At 39.3% G+C, this 23,612-nt stretch overlaps 1 protein-coding gene across 1 annotated transcript in view; it reads right to left on the bottom strand.

Annotated features, from left to right (window-relative positions):
* The window catches only part of DNAH11 (dynein axonemal heavy chain 11), a gene marked incomplete at both ends in the record, with an annotated part of 314,762 nt that overhangs the window by 173,476 nt on the left and 117,674 nt on the right, over positions 1-23,612 (bottom strand). Inside the window, 6 exons of the mRNA XM_082661925.1 lie at positions 1,635-1,773; positions 7,061-7,177; positions 10,054-10,199; positions 10,317-10,473; positions 13,795-13,955; positions 15,768-15,899. Coding sequence (XP_082518051.1) covers positions 1,635-1,773; positions 7,061-7,177; positions 10,054-10,199; positions 10,317-10,473; positions 13,795-13,955; positions 15,768-15,899 — 852 coding nt within the window. The remainder of the gene's footprint in view (positions 1-1,634; positions 1,774-7,060; positions 7,178-10,053; positions 10,200-10,316; positions 10,474-13,794; positions 13,956-15,767; positions 15,900-23,612) is intronic.

Genomic DNA, 23,612 nt, shown 5'->3' with positions numbered 1-23,612 from the left:
AACACATGGTGCCTGTTCAGTAAATGTTGGTTCCTTTCCCCCTTCAAACTATGATAATTTTTTCATCCTCCATTTCCTTCTAATTTTTATTGCATGTAAACTAAATCTCCTACATAGGTTCTTTGAAGTCAGAAATCTAAGTGTCTGCTTCATTTGTTCTGTGTTTACCCCGTTCATCGTTGTGAGCAATAACTATATTACTTGAATACAGTAAATGCTTACTAAATGTGTTTAAGTATTAGTACTGGGAATGGGGTATGGTTGCAACTCCATGTATCCTGGGTCCAGTAACACTTTTTTCTTCTGACGTTTTCCCATTATAAAATTAAAAGGGGCTCATTGAAAAAAAATAAAATGATATCACAAACAAGAATAGGAAAAAAATTTTAAATACTCACAATCTTAGTACCCAGAAACAAATGTTAAAAATCACAATGTATTTTCCAGTCGCTTCATATGTATATAAAACACACAGTGTAATATAAAATGTACTGAATAAAACACACGCAAATTGTAGAGCACATCGACAGTTTGCTGTGCTGTTTTTTGCATATAACATTGTCACAAGCATTTTTCCACATTATCAAATTCGATATGTTTTACCCCAGAATATAAATTCACAGTTGTTAAAATGACAATATGAATTTGCCTCTCAGATTCCAAATTTCACCCCAACAAAGGGTAATTTAAAATGAGTACATCTGGCAGTACAGGTAACTGAGTGGTTCTAGCTGTGATATTTTAATACTTTCATCCTTCATCCTGGAACAACTGCAAAATAATGTCACCAGGAATTAACAAGAGGTCACCAAAAGAATGAAGTCAAAGGTGACCAAAAAGCTAAATTTAAAAACAGTGATGCTGATATAGATGGCATTTTTGTGGCCCACCAGCAGCTTCAATGAGACAGCAAGAAGGTAGTAACTGGAGAGTAATGCATTTATTAATTTGGCCCATTTCAGAAACAAAGGAATTGTAGAGCAAAAATAAACACAAACAAAAAAGCCAAGTCTACCTTCAAATAAAGAATTACCAACAAAATGAGAAAATCTTTCATTTAGCATTTCTCAAGGGTTTTTCAGAAAATCAGCTTTCCCTGGCTCTTATGAACACTCCCGCCATCTTTCCCTGGAAAATAATATTCCCACCAGGAAAGGGAGGCATCATAAAATTCATATCTAATTACAGCACTGATAACATTTAAAGAAAATCACATAGCCCACTGATAAAAGCTATACTAAGTACAAATAAAGCCTTCAACTTAAAATGTCTCAAGTTTTTTTTTTTTTAACAACCTTTATATGTGCTCTCCATTACTGGCTCCAAGTTGAAGATGAGGAAATTGAGGCACTTAGGGACTAAAGCCATATCCTTTTTAGCACAAGGAGTATATGATTTTTTTTTGTTCTTTGTTTTTGAATTTTATTTTTTTATACAGTTTCTTATTAGTCTTATTTTAATTTCAAAAAAAATGAAGAATTGTAAAATTCAGATTTTCAAAATTTTGGGGAAAATATAAAACTACTCCTAAATGTCTAACTATAATTTGAGTGATAAATTACCCAGTGTCCATACTTCAGAAGCTGTTCTAATGGGGTGTAAAAACCCAGAAAAAGTAACATAATACCCCTCACCTGCTTGGACAGGAGCTCCTTGCAGAGCGTGTACAATGTAATAAACTTGCGGGCTAGTGAGCGTGCATCCACAAAACCTTCAGCAACTAACAGGATTTCACAGATTAGCTCGATGTCAGGGGCCACCATGGCACAGGGTCTACAAAGTAAATATGAAATTTTGTTTTAAAATGCAATAAGGTAATAAGTACAAATGGCTGAAACCCAGTGATTAATGTCTACCAACATTCTAACCATTCCCAAGCAGGTCACAATTCCTCTGTCAATCATAGCTAACAAGACCCTTCACTTCAACTAAAAAATGCCCAGGAGTTACTAGACACATAGAAAAAGGTGGAAAATATGCAAATGGCATAAGCACGGGTGTAGGAGCTGAAGGGAAATCTGTGGGTACAATCGGTAAACTTCCATTTTAAGTTATCACTGCACAAAGATGAGTGATGTTTTGTGCTTAGAGACCAGCCTTTATTTGTGGCCAGTGCTGTGCTGGTGAACAGTTAACAACAACTGGCTCTCCAAAAAATAATGTTTGCTGACTTCCATGGAATCAATACCTCCACCGTGGCTGATTTCAATCTACCAACACGGTATCACTAAACTTGCAGCTGGCACGAGATGTGAGGTTGTACACCACCATACAGACACAATAGACACAAGTACCCTAAGAGCGCAAGTATTGATAAACTAATTAGGAAATCATGAGTTTGAATGCTTATCACCTTTGTCTTTAATAGATGTTAATCAAAAGTTTATATAATTTGTTTTTTTATTAGTACCTGTGCTTTACAGCCACCTCACAAAATTCATGAAAAGTTAACCATTAGCTCCTGGGCTTCCCTGGTGGCGCAGTGGTTAAGAATCCGCCTGCCAATGCAGGGGACACGGGTTCGAGCCCTGGTCCGGGAAGATCCCACATGCTGTGGAGCAACTAAGCCCATTGCCAGAGCTACAGAGCCTGAGTGCCACAACTACTGAAGCCTGCACTCCTAGAGTCCATGCTCCACAACGAGAGAAGCCACTGCAATGAGAAGCCCACATACCGCAGTGAAGAGTAGCTCCCACTCGTCACAACTAGAGAAAGCCCACGTGCAGCAATGAAGACCCAACACAGCCATAAATAAATAAATTAATAAATTAAAAAAATTAAACAACAACAGCAACAAAAAGTTAACCATCAGCGCTTTCAAGCGCATACCAGCCATCTCCAACACTGCCTGTGGCCAGCTTGGTTAGACTTTTAAGCTGAAAATTTATCAAAACATAACTTTCAAATTCTCTTCCTTTTGGAGGGAGACTTCCAAAAAGTTTTTGCAGGACAATTACCATTAAAAGCAACATTTGAGGGCTTCCCTGGTGGCGCAGTTGAGAGTCCGCCTGCCAATGCAAGGGACACGGGTTCATGCCCCGGTCCGGGAAGATCGCACATGCCGCGGAGCGGCTGGGCCCATGAGCCATGGCCGCTGGGCCTGCGCATCCGGAGCCTGTGCTCCGCAAGGCGAGAGGCCACAAACAGTGAGAGGCCCGCGTACCGCAAAAAAAAAAAAAAAAGCAACATTTGAAAAACTTCCACTCAACTGAAGTCCAGTGCAAAGAAGGAGCCAGAGTAAATAAGTCTGTCATTTTAGACTTTTCCAGTAATATTTACCCATCTATTTTTTATAAATATTATTACAGTCTACTGCAAGCCTATCTAATTTTATCCTAAACATTCCTGAGTCTCTGGATCTATGTTATTCACTGCTTCTACCTAAAGTAGCCTCACATTTTTTCCCACAGTTTTTTATGTAAATAGGGGAGGGAAGAGGCTAGCATATTTACTTCACTGGTACTTCCACTAACACTGACAACTGATATTCAATGAGTATTCTTCATACCATAAGGGATGCTAAAAGCTTTTCAGGCACTCTCACTCAGTTCTCTCAACTCTTTGATGTGGCTACTCTTCTTATCTGTACTGTACTGAGGTGCAGACTAAGGTTCTGAGCAGTACAAGCACACAGCTGAGGCCACATGGTGGGGGTCATGATACTCTCAAGGCTCAGGCATGCTGCTTCCGCTCATGAACATTACTTTCATCACCAGTTGTCCTTCAAACTTTGCTGACACCAGTCCTGACCCCCATACACAAATGAGTCTGCACTTACTTAAACCAAATTTATGAAAACTTCACAAAATAATTCCCAATTTTAAGACCCAAATGAAAACATGTATTGATGCAAGATGAACCGTATACAAATGTAAAAGTACTGCAGAGATGTACAATTTTCAAATGAAAATATTCTATAATCATTACATTTATTTCTAGGATAGTTATTCTCTAGAATGTTTTTTTCAAGGAAAATGAACATTATAAAATTGCTATGCTAGAGAGAAAGCTATTTTATGAGGAAAGGAAGATGTTCACTAAAAGTTGCTAGAATAATTGACTATAACGGAAAAGAATTCTGTTTAAATACTCATTTCATGCTACTTACCAAAATAAGCCCTTAACAGATGAAGTACATTTGAAAAGTCATAATATAAAAATTAAAAGAGAATACAAATGAAATATGCTTAAACATCTAGATGGATAGACAAGCAAATTTTAAGCTTAAAAGAATTTAAAGACATCACACTAAAAACTACAGAGGTTCTTACATTATATGTGAAGTAGCATATTATTTTGAAGGTAGACCGTGAACAAAGACACATATTTTAAACACGAAAGAACTCTTAAAAAGTAAAACTGATAAGCCTCTAGCTCATCAAGGAAACAAAGGGAGAGAAGACACAAATTACCCTTACCAGACATGGATCTCAGGAGATCACCAGAGATAATAAGAGAATATTATGAACAAATTAATTCCAATAAATTCAACAATTTAGATAACATAGAGAAATTCCTTAAATGATGCAAATCATCACAACTAACTGAAGAAAAAAATCTGGAAAATCTCTGTATCTATTAATTTAATTGATCACTAAAACGATTCCCACAAAGAAAAATCTAAGCCCAAATGGGTGAATGGCTTCATGATTAATTTTATCAAATATTTAGGGGGTAAATAATACCAATCCTACACAAACTCTGAAGAAAACAGAGAAGGGAACGTATGTCAAGTCATTCATGGGGTCAGCATTACCCTGATGCCAAAACCAGATGAAGATATGACAAGAAAGCACACTACAGAGCAATGTCCCTCATGACATCAATTTTAAAATCCTCAACAAAATAGTACCATATTGAATCCAACAATACATATAAAATAATATCTCCTGACCAAGTGGAGTTTATCCCAGGAATACAACGTTGAAGAATTGTTTAGCATTTGAATAATCAATGAGTACAGTTTAGCACATTAACAAAAAGAAGGGGGGGGGTCCACATAAAACCTATTAAAAAAAAAACTTCTAAAAGAAACATAGTTGAAAAATTTTGCAACCTGGGGCAAGTCAAGCGTTCTTAAACAGGATATTTTTAAAAACCATGAAACAAATTGATAAATAATATTTTATTGAATTTAAAACTTTTATCTTTGATGGGCACCATTAAGAAAACGAAAAGGCAAGCCACAAATTTAGAGAAAAATATTTGCAATATGTGTATTTAACAAAGAAACTGTATGCAGAGGGCTTCCCTGGTGGTGCAGTGGTTGAGAGTCCACCTGCCGATGCAGGGGACACGGGTTTGTGCCCCGGTCTGCGAAGATCCCACATGCCGTGGAGCGGCTGGGCCCGTGAGCCATGGCCACTGAGCCTGTGCGTCCGGAGCCTGTGCTCCGCAACGAGAGAGGCCACAACAGTGAGAGGTCCACATATTGCACAAAAAAAAAAAAAAAAAAAAAAAAGAAACTGTATGCAGAATACAACACTTCACAAAAGAGGGTATGGGAATGGTCAGTAAGTTAAATGTAAAGATTTTCAACATTATTTACCATCGTGGAAATGCAAGCTAAACCCACAATGACATACCACTACCTATCTATCAGATTTGCTAAAACTAAAAAGACTGACGATACCAAGTTTTGACAAGAATGTAGAGCAGCAGAAATTTTCATACATTAGTGGTAAGGGTGTAAAAGGGTACAGCCATCTTGGAAACCATATTGGCAGATTCTAATAAAGTCAAACGTACACCTGCCATGTGACTTAGCAATTCCATTCATAGATATCTACCCCAAAGAAAACATATATTCACACAAAGACTGTACATCAATGTTCATAGCAGCTTTATTCATAACAGCCCCAAACTGGAAACAATGTCCATCAACTAGTGAATGGATAAATAAATTGTAGTATGTCTCTCCAATAGAATGCTCATCAGCAACAAAAAGGAAGGAACTAGCGATATGCTGGATAACTCAGATGAATCCCCAAACCACAATGTCCAAGGGAAGCAGACAACACAAACAGGAACATATGGTAGGGGTTCGTTTACAGGAACTCTAGAAGAGGCAAATTTAACCTCGAGTCACAGAAAGGACATCAGTGATGTGAGGGCTTAACTTCAAAGAGGCACAAGAGAATGTCTGGGGGTGTCAGAAACATTCCATATCTTGATTGTGGTAGTGTTTTCACCAACTGGATACTTAAGTGGGTGCATTTTATTACATGAAATTACACCTGAACAAAGTTGATTTAAATCAGAACAGGTTTGTATACAACAGCACAAGTTCTCTGACAGACTGCTAATAAGCATATAAACCGTCAGAGTACATTTGGAAAGCAGATCATCGATCAAGATTTTAATCAGTCACCAAGTAATTCTACATGTAGGAATCTATTCTGGGTAATAACCTGAAATAAGGATAACACTTCATGTGGAGGGATGTGTACGGCTGGCTACTTTATGATCATAAAAAACTGAAAAGAAAAACACAAGCCCTCCACGTCAGACAACAGGGGATGGTTAAGAAAATTATGGAGGAGCCCTGGGAGAGACCATTTTGGAGCTACAAAAAATGGTATTTCCAGAGAATTTTCAACAATATGACAAACTACTTATGTCAACATATTAAATGAGAATTAATGAAAATCTAACCTAATATCTTAAGCTCATAAAACAGGAATTATAAGAGACTAGATAAAAATACAACGATCATTACTTCTGGGTGGTAAAGTGGTAACTTTATTCGTTTCCGTATTTTCCAAATATTCTGTAGTTTGTGAAGATTATATTTATAATAAAAATATCATGACAAAAGAGCTAGTATTAAATGTTCAAATGTACTATGTAACTTTTAAGGAATGATTTTCAGTCCTGGTTTCATATTTCAAAAGAATTAATTTATCATGGTGAAAGTTCTCTCTATAAAGGGATCCCAAAGATATAATAAAGGGTTTTCCACAGAAATTCCCAAGTAAAAACAAATCATTTAACAGTGCAAACCAGCAACGTTAGGTGACATGAGTGCTCCAGATGCTAACCCACAAAGCATAACACTTGCCTGAAAAGAGCTTTGAGATTTTCCGGTAATTCGGTTCGACCAGCATATCCTGGGTTCATAGTAATAAATATTCCAACTGATGGCTTCAGTGTGATAGCTTCCCCAAGAAATACAAATCTACCAGAAAAAGAATGCTGATGGAATTAAATGTGTTCACTGAATATGAATGCACATTGACAAATGCAAACCAATGCAAAATGCAAATTATTATTAGGAAGCTGTTTATGCTGTGTAATTTTCTTTAAAATTCATAAGCATACATATTTTGAAGAGTGTTTATTAAAAATACATTCCCTTCCCCCAAAGGAATTACAAGTATGGCAAGTATTCCTTTGTGTTTTAGCATGGCTGCAGTATGCTAGAATATAAAAATGAGGATTTGACTACTTTAACAGTTAATGAAAGGTGATGCCATTTTTGCCTTCAACATGGGCTGCAGTTTCTTGAATGGGATACCGTACAGATGCAGAATGTCCATGCTAAGAGAAAAAAGGGACTCCTTGTTCTGTTGTTATATTGTCCATTTGCTCACCCTCCATCTCTCCTTCCCTCCCATTTAGTCAACAAATATCTACTGACCACCACTGAGAGGTAGATTAGTGTGGTGCTTGTGACAGCTAGCTCTGGGGCCAGACTGGGAGCATTCAGAGACCAGCTATATCACTTTATGCATATTCCATTCCCTCATCTAATAAAAAAGAAAAAGCATGGAGGATAATGATATTACCTACCTTATTGGATTACATGAGGATTAAAAGAGATTATGTATATAAATGGCTAAGAGTACAGTGCCTAGGGCCTGGTAAATACTCAACAGATGTTAGCTATGACTATGCCTATTGTCATGACTTGAAGGTATTGGAGAAGCAGTGAAGGATTTTCAGAAAGCTTTGAAAGGGCCATTAGCCTGTTGATGGCCAGGGCAATGGAACGGTAAAGGGCAGTAGGAGCCAAACTGAAGGACATGTGGAAGGAAACTTCCAAATGGAGGGAAATGAGACAAACAGAAGGCGTTCTCCTGTTGAGAAAGGGGAGGGCTAAAGCGGTTAAGGAGCTGGGCCTCCAACACGGACTAGGGAGGGAAAAGAGACAGCCACAGCTTTTAGGACTAAGAGTTTCTTAGATGCTTGACAATGAAGAGAAGGTGGATTGTGTTTAGTCAAGGTAAGAATGGAGAAATCTTCATTCTCAGAGTATCAGGCTGGGGAAGGCAAACAGGCCTGGCAGGTGGCTAGGGCAGCAGGGTAGCTGAGCACTCTTCCACTAAACAGAGCAGGGACAGCCATAAGCCAGAGGCATGGACCTCAAGGGGGCAGAGCCAGCAAGATGCTGGAAAGCTTTGTGGGTGAGGCACCGTCCCATCTTTTAAATTCTTGAGTGGAAAGAGAATGTAATAAAACTCATGAACTCATGAAGGAGCCTAGCAGTTTGCACATGGGCTAGCATGATGATGAACAGGTACAACTCACATACGTGCAGACATGGAGACTGTTGAGAAGCATGGTTGGAAATTTTCAGAAATCCTTGCATTGATCAGTTATCTCAATCTCCGTAAGAAAGGATGGCCTCAAAGGCACCTGGGTTACATCAAATAAGAAGATTTTGACTAAAAGCTAAATCAAGTATGTCTGGGGATCAAAGGCGAAGAATCTAACTTCTGTAACATGACATTAGATCAGGGGTAGTTAAGGCAGCAGACATCTGGTCACAGGAAACTGGTCTCCCAGAGCCATGTGGTGGAAGGACTGAGAATTTTTCTAGAAGGCAGAAATACCCAGATGTATCTACAATAACTGCAAGCTCCTGTAATAGGTTCACAGTTTGAAAGGGCTGGATGATCTTCCCCTGATGGGAGACTGACATGTTCTTATGGATAAGACAGCTAACTGAGCAAAATACCCTAAGAAATGGGAGTCAATGGGTAGGCCAGATACATGAGATTTCACTGTATACAAAAATGATACAAAGAAAACCACAACTGGGTATTATAATACTGATTTCTCAAATGAAGCCATCAAACCCTAAGCACCATGTTTTGTCTTTCAGAGTGCGGCACCAAGTAGGGAAGCGATTAGGTTCTAGCTCCATCTGGAAATGTTTTGGCCTGAATAACTGGAAGAATGTGGGGGTGTATTCTACTGGGACAGGGCAACTAACAAAGCAAGCGTTAGTGGAAAGGCCAGGATTTCGACTTTGGCTATATTAAATATGAGAGGCCAATGAGACATCAAATGGAGTCTTCAGATGCCCCAAGACAACTGCTGACATTGTATATGTAAGTCTAGATATCACAGAAAGGAGGTCTGGGCAGCTGGTAGCCAGCACCATCAATATGGTATTGAACACGTGACTAAATGAAATGACCAAGGGAACAAGTAGAGATAGAGAAAAGAAGACACCTGAAGATTGAGGCCTGTGACATTCAACATTAATAGGTCAGGAAATAACAATAAAAAATAATAGCTAACACTGACATGGTGCTATGTGTCAGGCACTTGCCCAAGCGTTCTGCATTTACTTCTCACTGTAATCCATAAGGTGGGTACTGTACTTCTCCCCATTTCATAGATGAGAAGAAATCGGCAAAGGAGCAGCCCTGAGGGTGGGAGAAAACCGGGAGGATGTAGAGTCCTGGAACCGATGTGAAGAAAGCGTGTCACGCAGAAGGGAGGGAGTGACTGTGTCAAGTGCTGCTGAAGGTCAAGTAAGATCAGGACTGAGAACTGATAACTGGATTTCGTGTTGTAGAGGGTGCTTATTCTTCCACCGATTAAAGTATGCGATACACCTTTGTTGTAATGAACACTTAAAAAACGCGGCTAAAACACAGGAGGTTATTCAAAATAATTCTTCACAATTAACCAGTCTCTCTCATTTTATCCATCTCCTGGGACAGGAAGAGGCAGCTGGAGACTGTGAAGATGAGGTCTCCTGCATTGCTCTAAGGTTCTCCTTCTACTTGTAAGAACAGGAAGAAGCTACACGCCGCTCACCTCTTCTTCCTGTTTCTGATGGCATCGTGTATCATCTTCACTTGTACTGCCACCACGGAGAGAACTTCCACAGAAATTCGATTGAACTCGTCAAAGCAGCCCCAAGCTCCTGTCTGCACCAATCCCTTATAGATATTTCCTATGGACTTAATGATGGAGTGAGGCATTAAGAATGTAACAGAAAAGGGTTTTTAGCTATTAGTTTGACACATTCCAGGTCAGGAATAATATTGTTAGGATGTATCATTTTATAACTAACTTACTTTGTAGTCCATTTGCTCAGAACAGTTGAATACATAAACCACCATGCCCAGGGCACGGCCAAGATCTTTGGTGGTTTCTGTTTTCCCTGTACCAGCCGGGCCAGCGGGAGCCCCACTCATGGTGAGATGAAGTGACTGAGTTAAAGTAATGTAACACCTTTAAGCAAAAGAAAACACAAATATTACGATCTTCTATGAGATTCCTAGAAGATGTAAGGGACAATCCAATATTTTTTAAAGTTTAAGAAGTCATGGTCTAAGAATCTGGTTGTAACACAAAATACTGACACATCTCTGATTCGTTCATGGTTAAGAGTCAGGATAATATCAAATTTAATTTTAGTTTGGCTGTTTAAAAGTAACAAGAAGAATGTACTGCTTTATTTGTCTCATTTCCTAAGAGCTGCATATTTGAATACAAATGACACTTAATTTGCAATGCCCTTGAATTTCTGATATTTCTAGGTAAACATTATTAATATGGCAGACATCTCAAACTACTGTTTATAAAAGAAAAATAGGTATCTTGGATGATGAATGAATGAAACACTAACTGCATTAAACTGTTATTTAATAAATACATTGAGATGAGATATGTAAACATACAGAGTATGCAAATAATATATACCTATTTCACTGTAAAAAGCAAATATAACAAAGATAACAATTTATTATGTTAAAATGTATTCAGGAATTCATTTTGAACGTGTCGCTACGTGTGGTTAGATTATGATAATACTTATTTTTGCAGGAAAGATTCAGAGGTTCTTAGACTGAGGAAAATTATGCAAAGACAGAATTTAATACTTGTAAAAGAAGGAAAACTAATAAACGGTGAGGACCTAACATGAGGTTTCTGCAGACTCATGAATTATTTTTGTCTTAGTACGGACAGTGGATCTAGTGGGAAGACACACACATGGAAGACCCAGGACTAGTGTCTACTCTGCCACTCATCAGATAATCTTAAATTATATTTCTGACATCAACATGCCTCAGTTTTCTCCTCCATGAAATGAGGTTTATTGTAGGACTTTATTAAGAAAGCCAACCCAACACGGTGCCCAAGTGGTGACGGCAATGGACTGCTAAGAAGGCCAAAGGTAAATGCCTTAAAAAATTCGAAGTACTATGCAGATAGAAACAGTTACTTATGGAAATGGAGAGTGTTTCTGTATTTTACAGCCATCACGTTTCAGAGCATCTTACAATGAATATGGAACTGAAAGACCCCTGGACTAGGAATTATAGCACTTTTTATGGTGCAGACTATCCCCTATTAATCTTTTCTTGTGGTTCCAAGTTTTGTCTGACATAGGACCACCTATATGCTGCAGACCACGTTTCCTCCCTGCCTTCCAGCCAGAAGCAGTCAAATGACCAAGCTCCAGCCAACGTGCTATGTACTGAAACTAGTGTGCTAACCCTGGGATGCCTCCTTTGAGACGTTTTCCCCTTTCCCACTGGCTGAAACAAATGTGCAAACCACGTGCAGCATGTCGGCCACCCAGAAGCCTATACAGCTGGACCATCCTCCTCGGGAATGTCACACAACTGAGACCCCAGCTGCCATGTTATCGAAGGACTTATATTCTGGGTCTCTCTGGAACAGCAGCTTAGCACCCCCAAACCAATCCACCTGTGTTCCAGCCCAAGTCTCTCAATTACAAGCTTGGTTGACTTGGTTCTCTGAACCTTCCCACATAGGGGAGAAGGAAATGTTCTCTGTCTAGTCTACCACACAAGGGGAAGGCTGGCATCAAACAAGACGTAGTTAAAGTGTTTGAAAGGCAGCATTGTGTTAATGTAAACAATTAGTAAACAATCCAAAGAATGAAATGGGAAAGAAATGTACCTAGTGCGAACATCTTATACAGCCCTATTCGCTCTGTAAAAGGAACATTCATCTTCCTTTTAACTTCCAAATAAACCACATAGTGATCTTTAAATTAAAAAGTTAATAAGCTATTGGCCTCACACACCGGTAATTTTAAAAAATGCCTCTTCCCCATTTCTCCTGTACGCTGTGCCTCTCCCCACCCCCTTCTCTATGTGCAAGGGCACGTATACAGCAGACTCTGGCATTTGCAGTTTTGACTCTTCAAGCGATTTTGTCAAGCTACAAAGTTTAATCTCTCACCCTGAAAGCAGTACATAAATTAACTAATTAAGATAGTGAACGCTGACTTTTAGTTAGAGACGAGTTAAAGGGAACTGAATTAGAGAAACAATTGCAGAAGCCATACAATTTATCAAGGACAACATCACGAGCAGATTAGTGTGTGCAAGAAAGATCACAAAGCTAGTGAGGGAAATCCATCAGCCTCCCAGGGCCACCACTACCCAGCTCGCCAGACAGACTTGCAACCGTCTGCCCTTCCATTCCCAGATAAAGTATACGGCATCGTGGCAACTGGATAACTGGGAATACGCACATGATCTTGAGGTGTGATTTCTCTTTCATGAATACCAAGGACTAAATATGCTTTCTCTCACCAAATAATTCAGCAGAGGTTGGAATACAAACAAAGAATCTCACGTCAATGTGACATATCCTTACCTCTACAACATTCTGACCGTGTGGAGTCAAGTGGCAACGAACGTTTAAGAATCTCTTGCTCCCTTGACAGGCTTGAGCCACACTGGGCTCTGTGTCTACCCCTTGAACCTGCCAAGCTCCTTTCCATCTTAGAAACTTTGTACTTGTCTTTGCCTGTAACTTTCTGGCCCAGGATGTGTGCATAGCTGGCTCCTTGTTATCATTTGGGTCTTGGCTCAAATGTCCTCTCATACAACCTATAGCAGGCTCTCCCTTCAAGATGCTTTCTAACCTATCATCCTGTTTTATTTTTGTCACACCATATATTACCACCTAACACAACTTTGTTAATTTGTTTACTGTTCCTCTTCATTCCCAGCCACTCACACACCATACTCCCCTAGAAAGTGTGCTCTGAGAGAGCAGGAACCCTACCTGCTTGACACTGGGACAGTTCTCAGCACAGTGCTTCAGAAGTACTGTATCTGATGGAATCATTTCTGTTCTTTTCTTCCTTTCCCTGTATGTAATCCTTCAAAAATGAATTCAATACAGGCAGTTCCCATTTTTACACTTCTAATAAAGGGAGGAAGTTTTTACACTTCTAATAACAGGGTGTTAGCCATAAATAACCAGAGAGAATGGACTCCGAGATCAAAGATGCTGCCTTGAGCCATATTAACTGCTCATGATTTCATGATGTGGATACCACATAGCATCTGTAATTCTGCTTTTCTAATCTGGTTCTCTTTAACGTGTCTCTAACACCAACATTTGCTATGTCACTCAATTAGTGCATTTACATTCTGCTTTCATGCAGTTTCGCAATTTGTTCATCATTTTCTCACAGTCCTTTATTTTCAATCTCAGACATCTTTACCCATGCTGGGGAACTTTTGGCTTGGTTTTTCCCATCTAACTCCAACTTATCATTGTTACCTGTCAGTTAGAGGAGTGATCACTAGTCGAGGGCTGTTTCCTAAATACTCATAGAAGTACTGCAACTGGGCATCACAAATATTAACGAGGCAATGTTTCTGGGTGTCCTCCCACCGGTGACGAAGTTGAGAGCGCCAAGCAAAAGCGTGGGGAGTGACGACCTAAAAACATCACATGATGATCACACACGGGACGCTGATAGTTTTAAGGCCACAAATGTAACCTATTAATCTAATCAACTCGGTTGAGTCGCATTTTACTCTTAAAAAATCTCACAAAAGGTAAGTCTCTTATATGCTACTGCAAATTGTAATTGCATGTAGATGGTTGAATACTTAATCAGAAATACGTGTGTAATAAACGTCTTCATTTTAAGAAGCCTATTACTGTAAAACAACATCAATTTGTTGAAGCAATGCTTTTTCCCCTTTTATGAATCACCCCAGGTGATTTGATCACTTTTGTGACTTTATATTCATTATTACTGAAATCAGATGGAAAAATACACTCTGTATTAAAATAGCACATAATCCATTATTTCTGCATGTTAGAGGTATAAATAAACTATCCTTTCAACCAAGTCCATTCTCAAACTGTTCTGCTTTTAGTAGAGATTTCCAGGTCATTTTTCATTAAACCAAACAACAGTGGTTTTTTCGTTGCTATTCCTTCTTATTTTACTCAATTCTATCTATTATTTTCCCAGTTTGAAAAAATAATTCCAGTCTCTTTCAAAATCCAATTGACCCAAGGGTTTCTTAGGAATCACTGGAAGTTACCAAAATTATTATCTACTCATTTGTCTGATATTTACATAAGTCTCGACATTGCATATTTATGCATACCAAATGAGCAGGAATTAGACAGTCTCTACCTCTTTAAGTACAAAATAAAGAACATATTTTAAATCAAAATTTATCCTGCTGCAAGCAAATCACCACTGATAAAACATAATAAAATATGCAAGGTCATATTCAAAGAGTAGTTATCAATGGCTCATCATCAAAATGAGAATACATGGTAATGGTGTTTTGCAAGGATCAGTTTCAGATTAGCAATTAAGCAACATTCTTCACTGATGGTCCTCAACCTGGATCAAGAAGTTTTTTTTTTAACTTTTTGCTTACATAAGGAAGCATTTGCTAGCACTTTGTGAAGAGAATTAAAATTCACTTTGATCTTAATAAGTTGAGAAGGAACTAGAAAAACAACAGCAAACATCTCACAATACAAGCATGCATTCAAATTGTGAAAGGAAATGCCACCCTCAAAAAACAAAAGGGATTTGGAAGAAGTAGGTTATGGGCATGGTATGTCAATTTTGTTCACTAGACAAGCGAACAGTGTATTTAAGTAGCACTGTATTTTGGAAAAAGGGTGAGAGATTCTCCTTCCGCATTAAACACTGCCGGTATCTAAGAGACACGTGGACTTTTTAAAGAGATAAGAAGGTTACACTGAAAGGATTAGAAAATAACTTCCTTAAAGAAAGTAATTTAGCTTTGAATGGAAAAGACAAGGGATGGCCAACATTTCTCTTTCTTCAAAAGGAAAATAATCAAAAGCACACAGAGATGGTTTAGGTCGTACACAATCTTACTGCTCCTGGCTGGATAAGCCACAGTGGTGGTTATCACAGGCCAATGGATAATTATGTGTAGAGAAGCCGGAAGACAGGGAAATGAACACGTGACTTCCTGTGGTTCCTCCATCCTGACTTAATTTTTGGATGATCTGAATTAGAGGCTCCTGACTTGGCCAAACCCTTTGGAATATCACTTGGGATAACTCTCATGAGGATAATATATTCGCTAACCCAAATAAAAAATACCCAAAGTAAATGCACGCAGCTTCTTAGGACTAATTAAAATATACAACCTTAAAAAAAATGACTTTCTTAGAAGTACTCTTGATAATAAATACCATTTTTAGGAAACAGCAAAAAACACATGAAATTTCTACAAATAACTTGCCTTCTGAGAAATAAGTTTTGCCACCACATCTCTGGCATGGACATCTATGGTACAAATTGTCATGATCTTCTGCCTGTCTCCAGGTAGAAGTTCTCCCAGCAGAAGTGCAATCAGTGTATTCAACTGAGAAATCTAGAAGGCATATTTTTTAAAGGAGGTAATAGTTACAAATACAGAATCTTACAGCTCAACAGTCTTTATATTTGTAAAAGTCCCTTTAGTTTACAAAACTATTTCAAATACATCGTCCCAGCTGGCTGTCAAACCACCCTGGGGGTAGGAGCAGGAGGGAGGAATTTAATTAAATTACTTAATTTAAATAGAATAAATATTATTACTGCCCCCCCCCCCCCCCCCCCCCCCCGCCTTCTGAGCTGAGACTCAGAGAAGACAGGTCAACCCGGAGGTAATGACAAAGCCAGAGGGAGAAGCAAAGTTTCTTGGCTGCACTGAACTCACTCTCCAGGTAACCACGATCTGGTCTGCAACTTTGCTGGAAGAGAAATGACTGCAAAATTTTAAAAGATCAAACTGAGTTCATGTCTGTCAAAGTATAAGAAGAACTAAATACCAAGCGCTGTTTTGTTTGGTTGGTTTTGGGTTTTGTTCGTGTGTTTTTGCATGGGATATAGGATGATAACTGAGAAAAGATTTCAACAGTACAGGTGATGACTAACCCACTTAATTCTTATTCATACCCCTATTCTTGTCTAAACAAGAATTGTCTTGTCCACCAATTTCTGAGATCAATAGTTTTCAAACTACTGGTCTCTTTTCCTAGAATGGAAAAGAATGCAATGGAATGGAATGACATGGAATAGAAAGAAATAAAAATGCTGCACTACAGTAGTAAGAATATGTAATGTTTTGTGAGAGTTTATTTCAGTTTCATACTGGAGTGTATATGTATGTGTGTAAACTTCATCTGATATAAAATATATCTTACTGTTAATTGTGGCCAGAAAGTTCTGAAGGATACTCTTAGGTGGTCATTTTGTTAGCATGCTTATTTACATAAAACATTCCTGTCTTACTCAAAGCTTATTAACAACAAACAACAAAATTCTGCCTTATTCCAGGGTATCATATTGTAAAACTATACTGTCCCCTTTCCTGTTTAGTTCTGCAAAGGATAGTCAATGACAAACTGTTAGATCCTGAAAGAACTGGTTGCAAGCGAATATATCGTATCATCAAAGGCTCTCAAACCTTTGTACCTACTGTCACAAACATATTCCCTATAGTACTAGTACCACATTCCAGAAAACACCAAACAATGCAGACTGCCCAGAGGCGGCTGTGCAGCTGCACTGGAGAAGATTCTATAGTTACAGTAAGCATGGAGAAGGCAGGCAGGATGGCATAACCACCGCATGCACAATTCACATTAAATCAGAGTCTACAACGTGCCCGGCACTACCTAGGATTATTGTCTGCATCACCTCATGTCATCTTCACAACAATCTATTATCCTCATTTTGCAGATGAGAAAATTGACTCGTAGGCATGTTAACCACACTTGCTAAACAGGGCAGGGGGAATTCAAATCCAGACACTCTGACTTCAGAGCCTGAGTTCTTACTGATCACATCGCATAGATTTCCCGTACCAGCCTCCACAAGATCAATCCACCCACCACTTTCAAGATGGACAAATGGTAGTTATGCAGAAAGTATTCCAGAGAGACTTAAAATCAAACACAATGAATAAGTGGTTCAAAGGAATAAAAAATACATACTTTAGACATTCAGCATATACAACAGCCTTATAGCTGTTGTTGTATATTCTACTTTCAATATCCTACATCTATCTATAAAATGTAGTTACATGAGAAGAAAAGCAGAGGCGATTATTATTTCATGTATGCCATGTTCAGTGTTCATCATGATTTTCGGTTCCATGAGGGCAAGGTCTGCATCTAGCTGAGTGCTTTGTCCCCAAAGCCACTAGCTGTTGAAAAGTAGGTGCTCAGAGACTTCCCTGGTGGTGAAGTGGTTAAGAAACCACCTGCCAATGCATGGGACACGGGTTCGAGCCCTGATCCGGGAAGATCCCACATGCCGCGGAGCAACTAAGCCCGTGTGCCACAACTACTGAGCCCGTGCACTGCAACTACTGAAGCCTGCGTGCTCTAGGGCCCGCATGCTGCAACTACTCAAGCCCGTGCGCCTAGAGTCCTGCTCTGCAACAAGAGGAGCCACCGCAATGAGAAACCTGCGCACCACAACAAACAGTAGCACCCACTCACTGCAACTAGAGAAAGCCCACGCGCAGCAACAAAGACCCAACACAGCCAAAAAACAAACAAACAAAACTGAAAAGTAGGTGCTCAATGCATGCTTGAGTACTGAGTAGATGACTGAATGAACAGTAATAGCATATGCACATGTAAGTTTCTCAACAAAATTTATAGGCATGTGGGTTAGAAAGAAGGTACTTTGGCATTGGATATTTTCTATCTCGGTCAAGATATCCAGTCTTAAGAGTCACAAATCTTACACCAGTACCAGTACTTGGTTAGAAAGAGTTGGTTGTAACAACAGTAATAATATTTTATGTCTCTTAAGAACATTTTTCAAGTGCTTTCACAAGCAATGTCTTGTGTGAGCTTCCCTGTGACTTCTCCATTATTGATTCCTTTTTTACAGAAGTTCTGTCAAGTGACAGATGATTAAAAATACAGCTCATCAACATTATCTGGACAGCATTATATGTTGGGGATCTTACACTGTCTCTCAAGATCAAACTTGATTAAACAATGATGCTCTTTTCTAAGTAATAAAATTCTGTACCCCCACACACACAAAACTAGTAGTTATAAAATATCTATCATTTGGACAGTGGCATCAGGCAGCAATTACTATACATTCATATTGTAACTGCATACAAGTTTATGGCCTGTGACATATATAAAATGTTCCTCAGCAGCTTTTAAGAAATATATACCTTATCATGTAATCAGCACTTATTCTTGCCCTTGATTAAAGAAACGTCACATGATTTTCCACTGGATCAAGGATGTTTGTCTCAGGTCAAAAACATACCTCTGAAACTCAAGTGGCTCTTTTCCCGGTACACCCTGGTTTAGCTGGAGCATATGTACGGTGTATCTTGAACCAGAAAGAAGCCTACCTTCACTTACAGTCCAAACTCCTATCCATGAACACAAAGCCTTCCATGACCTCCCATCACTCTTTTCCCACCTGACATCACTCCAACCATCCTGGCCTTCTCTTTGTTTCTCCATCATGGCTGCTTCAAGGTCACAGAGACTGTTTCACCTGTGTGGAGGCATTTTCCCTCTGATCTTTGTAGAGCTGGCCTCCTCTCATTATTCAAGTCTTAGTTTAAGTTCACCTCCTCACATCAGCCTTCCTTGGCCATCCTATTTCCACCTACCCAGTTATTCTACATGTTCCTAATTTATTTTCTTCATGGTTCTTACTAGTATCTTATCATTCACTTATTTACTTCATTGTTTACTGTTTGTCTCCTCTGCTTGACTGTAAGCTCTCAAGGAGCAAGGTCCTTATCTGTCTTATTCAACACTACACTCCCACATGTAGCATAGCAGCCAGCACAAAGCATGTCCTCAGGAAACACTCGTATGAATAAACAAAGGAAGAAATGAATGACAGCAATAATACACACCTGAACAACATTTTGTTCTCTCATCCCCTCAATCACACAACACTAACGTGGTTACTGTTTCCAGAGCTTATAGGCCAATGAGGAATGCAGATAAATAATTACAATTGTTTTGCTAGGGCAAGTACAAAAGTACTATGACAGCACACAGAAATAGGACCTTGCTTAATCGAGAGCTTGGAAAGACATTTTACAGGAAAGAGTATTTATGGTGAGAACTAAAGAGTGAGTACGATTTAGGCTGTAGAGAGTTTAGGGGTTTCCCACCCAGGGAGGCAGTGTTTAAGCCACAGGAAGCAGCTCAGGATATGGCAGGTGGCCCTGGGAGGGAACTGAAAGAAGTCTGGGATGGTGAGAGGGAAACGGAGAGGCAGACCACGTATGTAAGGATGCTGTAGAGGGAAGCAGGGTCCCAAACACGCAGGGCTGGGCCAACTTTCTGAGGGTCTGAACTTCAATTCAAGGGCAAGAAGACACTGGTGAAGGGTTTAGGGAGGTGGGGTGATAATCGGATGTGTGTTTCTAAAAGATTTCTCTGCCTCTAGTATGATTAATTGGAGGGAAACAGGATTGGAGAAAAAAGACCAGAGAAGAGGATGCTACATTCATGGCAAGAGAAGAGTAGCTGGGACTAGGTTATTAACAAAGTAGCGAAGGAAACAGTAAGAATAAATATATTTAGGGCAACTGAAGAGACTTGGTGGTTGGCCGGGTATCAGGTGAAAGAGGAGTCAAATGGGCTTCTAGTCTGAGCAACTGGTGAAGAGTGTCGGTGTTTTTTAATGAACTTGGGAAGCACTGAAGAAGCGGGTTTGAGAAAAGTAAATGTATTTTGAATGTTCTACGCTGGACGTGCCTGTCAAATTTCCAGTGGACAAGTCCAATATGCCCCTGACTCCACTTCAAGAGAAAGGTCTGAGCTGGAGGTCAAAGTCACCAGCATATTACAACAGAAACTGAGCAGCCATAAGGGCAGATGAGATTAGCCAGGGATATGTGGTGTGGTGGAAAGAAAAAGGGATCTAAGTCAGAGCCACAAGGAACAGTTAAGAGGCAGGAGGAGGAAGAGGAACAAGGAAAGAAAACTGAAGAATAACCCAAGAAGTACGTGGAAAAGTGGAATTCAAATAAAGATGAATATAAGGGAAGAGGGCATTTGAAAAGGAAGTATTTCTAACGTTAAAAAAACAGAAATATACTCAGTCAAGTGATTAGAAATGGTTCTTGGAGAGAGATGAGGATGAAAAAATGTAATGAGTAAGTATAGATATTTAGTTCAAAAAGCTTGGTTATGGGCTTCCCTGGTGGCGCAGTGGTTGAGAGTCCGCCTGCGGATGCAGGCGACACGGGTTCGTGTCCCAGTCCGGGAAGATCCCACATGCTGCGGAGCTGCTGGGCCCGTGAGCCATGGCCGCTGAGCCTGCGCGTCCGGAGCCTGCGCTCTGCAATGGGAGAGGCCACAACAGTGAGAGGCCCGCGTACCGCAAAAAAAAAAAAAAAAAAAAAAAAAAGGCTTGGTTATAATATAAGTTCCAGCGACAGAGTAGGAAATGGAAGGAGGTGTGACATCAAGGAATACTTTTTGGTGGTTGTATTGTTTTTAAGCAATGTGAGAGATGGGGATGTTTAATTGCTGATGGGAATGAGCCAGTGGAAGAATTTGAAGACACAGTAGAGAAGGAAGTCACGGAAATCCTGCGGACGAGACCCAACGCACAGATGGAGACAAGGCTCCAGACGGTCAGAGGCCATCCTTCCATTTTAACAAGAGGACGGTGCAGAGGGCAGAACACCAGCCCCATTGCCATTGATCTAGTTCCTCTCTGATGGCATCAGCAGATAATAAGAACTAACATTTATTGAGCACTTACTAGCTAACATATCTAAAAAGCATTATTATATATGTGTACATGTGTATGTATATATATATATAGTATGTGTGTGTATAAATACATACACATATTTCTAATTTAATCATCACAATAACTCTGTGGGGAAGGTACTATTATTATTCTCATTTTATATATGAGAATACAGGGTAATTTGCCCAAGATCACACAGTTATAAATGGTGGAGCCACGATGTAGTACAGGATTCTAGGATTTTATTGTATATTTTATAAACCCAAAAGTTTCCCATGTGGATAACATATTCATTAACAGAACACCTTGGCCAGACAAGAGTTGACCTCTAATGATTCTGGTGCATGGAAAGAGGTAACTAGGCATCCCCCTCCTATAAATTCTCATGTTTAGATAAACATGGAAACAATTCCCAAGAAAGTTACATGAATCTTGATCACTGAGGTTTATATGTTACAAATGTCTAAGACACCACAGCGTTCTTCCAAAGAGGACCAGCTTGCTTGGTGGGACGATGGTGTGCTCACCATGAAGGAAGGTGTCAGGCATACACAGTAACATACTCAAGGTCAGAAAGAAGGGCTGGTTCCCGATACATAATGGTGGTTGATTCTCAATTTTGTCCTCACCCAGCTCCTACGGCAGTATGGTATAAAGAGGCTATGTCTGTGAACTTAAAGAGACATGTCCCTAAATACTATAGGTTAAATAAGGCTACACAGAAAGAACATTTTCCTTGTAGTAGCAGAAGCACTGCAATTTTACCAGGATCAAGGCATGGCAGATTTCCCATCTTAGGCACACCCAAGCCACAGCAGCAAAGAAGCCACAAGTGCCCCTCAGTAGAAATGTTAAGATCTGGAGCGTGTAGTCCTCAGCTCAGCAAACTGAAGTGAACATTACAAGGTAACTACTATAGCACTTTGGGAGTCAGCTACCAGAACCCTCAACCTCTTTCCATCTGGACATACACAGAAGTAATGCTCTCTGGGTCTCTTAACAATAGTAACAAGATCTCTAATCCCGAAACCCATCAATGTTTCAACTTAAGCAGTATCAGAAACAATGGATTTTCATTTCAGCTAGAACAAAGAAAATTGCCAAAGAGACCAGGTCCCACACTCTCTGACACTATCAGGTCATGGGTTGTGGGATCTCGGTTTACCGCCTCCCTTTGCACTGTTCGTTTCCTACTTCTCCTTCAGTCATATTGCGAAAACCCGCACAATATTGAGTGATGTATGTCAGAGGCAGTGAGCATAATTACCCCATTCCTGACATTAATGGAAATGATGCTAATGTTTCACTATTAAGCATGATTTTCTCTGTAGGTTTCTGGTAGATAATCTTCATCAAGTTATCAAGTTTCTTTCAGATGCTATGTGAGAAAAGAAAAAGGTATAAGAATTGATAATCAAAGCTCCCACCTTAAGAAACTTGAAAAAGAGAGGCAAATTAAACTCAAAGTAAGTAGATGAAAGGAAGTAATCAAGATAAAGCAGAATTCAGTGAAATACAAAACAAACAGTAGAGAAAATCAACAAAATCCAAGATTAGTTTTTTGAAAACTTAAATAAAATTGATAAACACATAGAAAATCTGATTACAAATAAAGGAGAGAAAACACAAATCACCAACACCAGGAATGAAAGGGGGACACGATGCCAGACCCTCCAGATGTGCTAAGGATAATGTCGATATAGGAAGACCAACTCACATCAGTAAGTTTGAAAACGCAGATCAGGGGTGGATGACCGTTTCCTGTAAAGGGCTTTGAGGGGTACATGGTCTCTAGTGCAATGACACCACTTAGCCAGTGAAGCCTGAAAACTACCAAACACACAGGCACCGGGCCAGATTTGGCCAGATGGCTGTAACTTGCCAAACCCGGACTTGGAAAAAATGGGTAAATATCTTGAAAAACAGAAATTCCAAAAACTGACACAAGAAAAAAAGAAACCAGAAAAGCTACACAACAGCATGTACATAAAAGAAATCAATTTATAAAGAAAGAAAACCCCAAGCCCAGATAGCACTACCAGTGATTTTTATAATAATCTCTTTCACAAAATACATGAAAATGCAATACTTTCCAATTCCTTTTAAGGGGCATAATCCTCATCCCCAAACTGGCAAAGATATTATAATAAAAGAAAACTACAGATAAATGTCCCTTATGAATATAAATGCAGAATTTCTGGACAAATTAGCAAATAGAATCCAGCAAAAAATATATACATCTATAAATGGTAACACATCATAAATGCAAAGTTGCCTTGGCATTCAAAAATTCACCTTAGTAACAGAATAAAAGAGAAAAACCACAAGAGTATCT

The sequence above is a fragment of the Grampus griseus genome (genome assembly GCF_964374135.1).
Source record: "Grampus griseus genome assembly, chromosome: 9".
Classification (NCBI taxonomy): Eukaryota; Metazoa; Chordata; class Mammalia; order Artiodactyla; family Delphinidae; genus Grampus; species Grampus griseus.
Note: the sequence above shows the minus strand (reverse complement) of the source record. Positions and strands in the feature narration are given on the sequence as shown.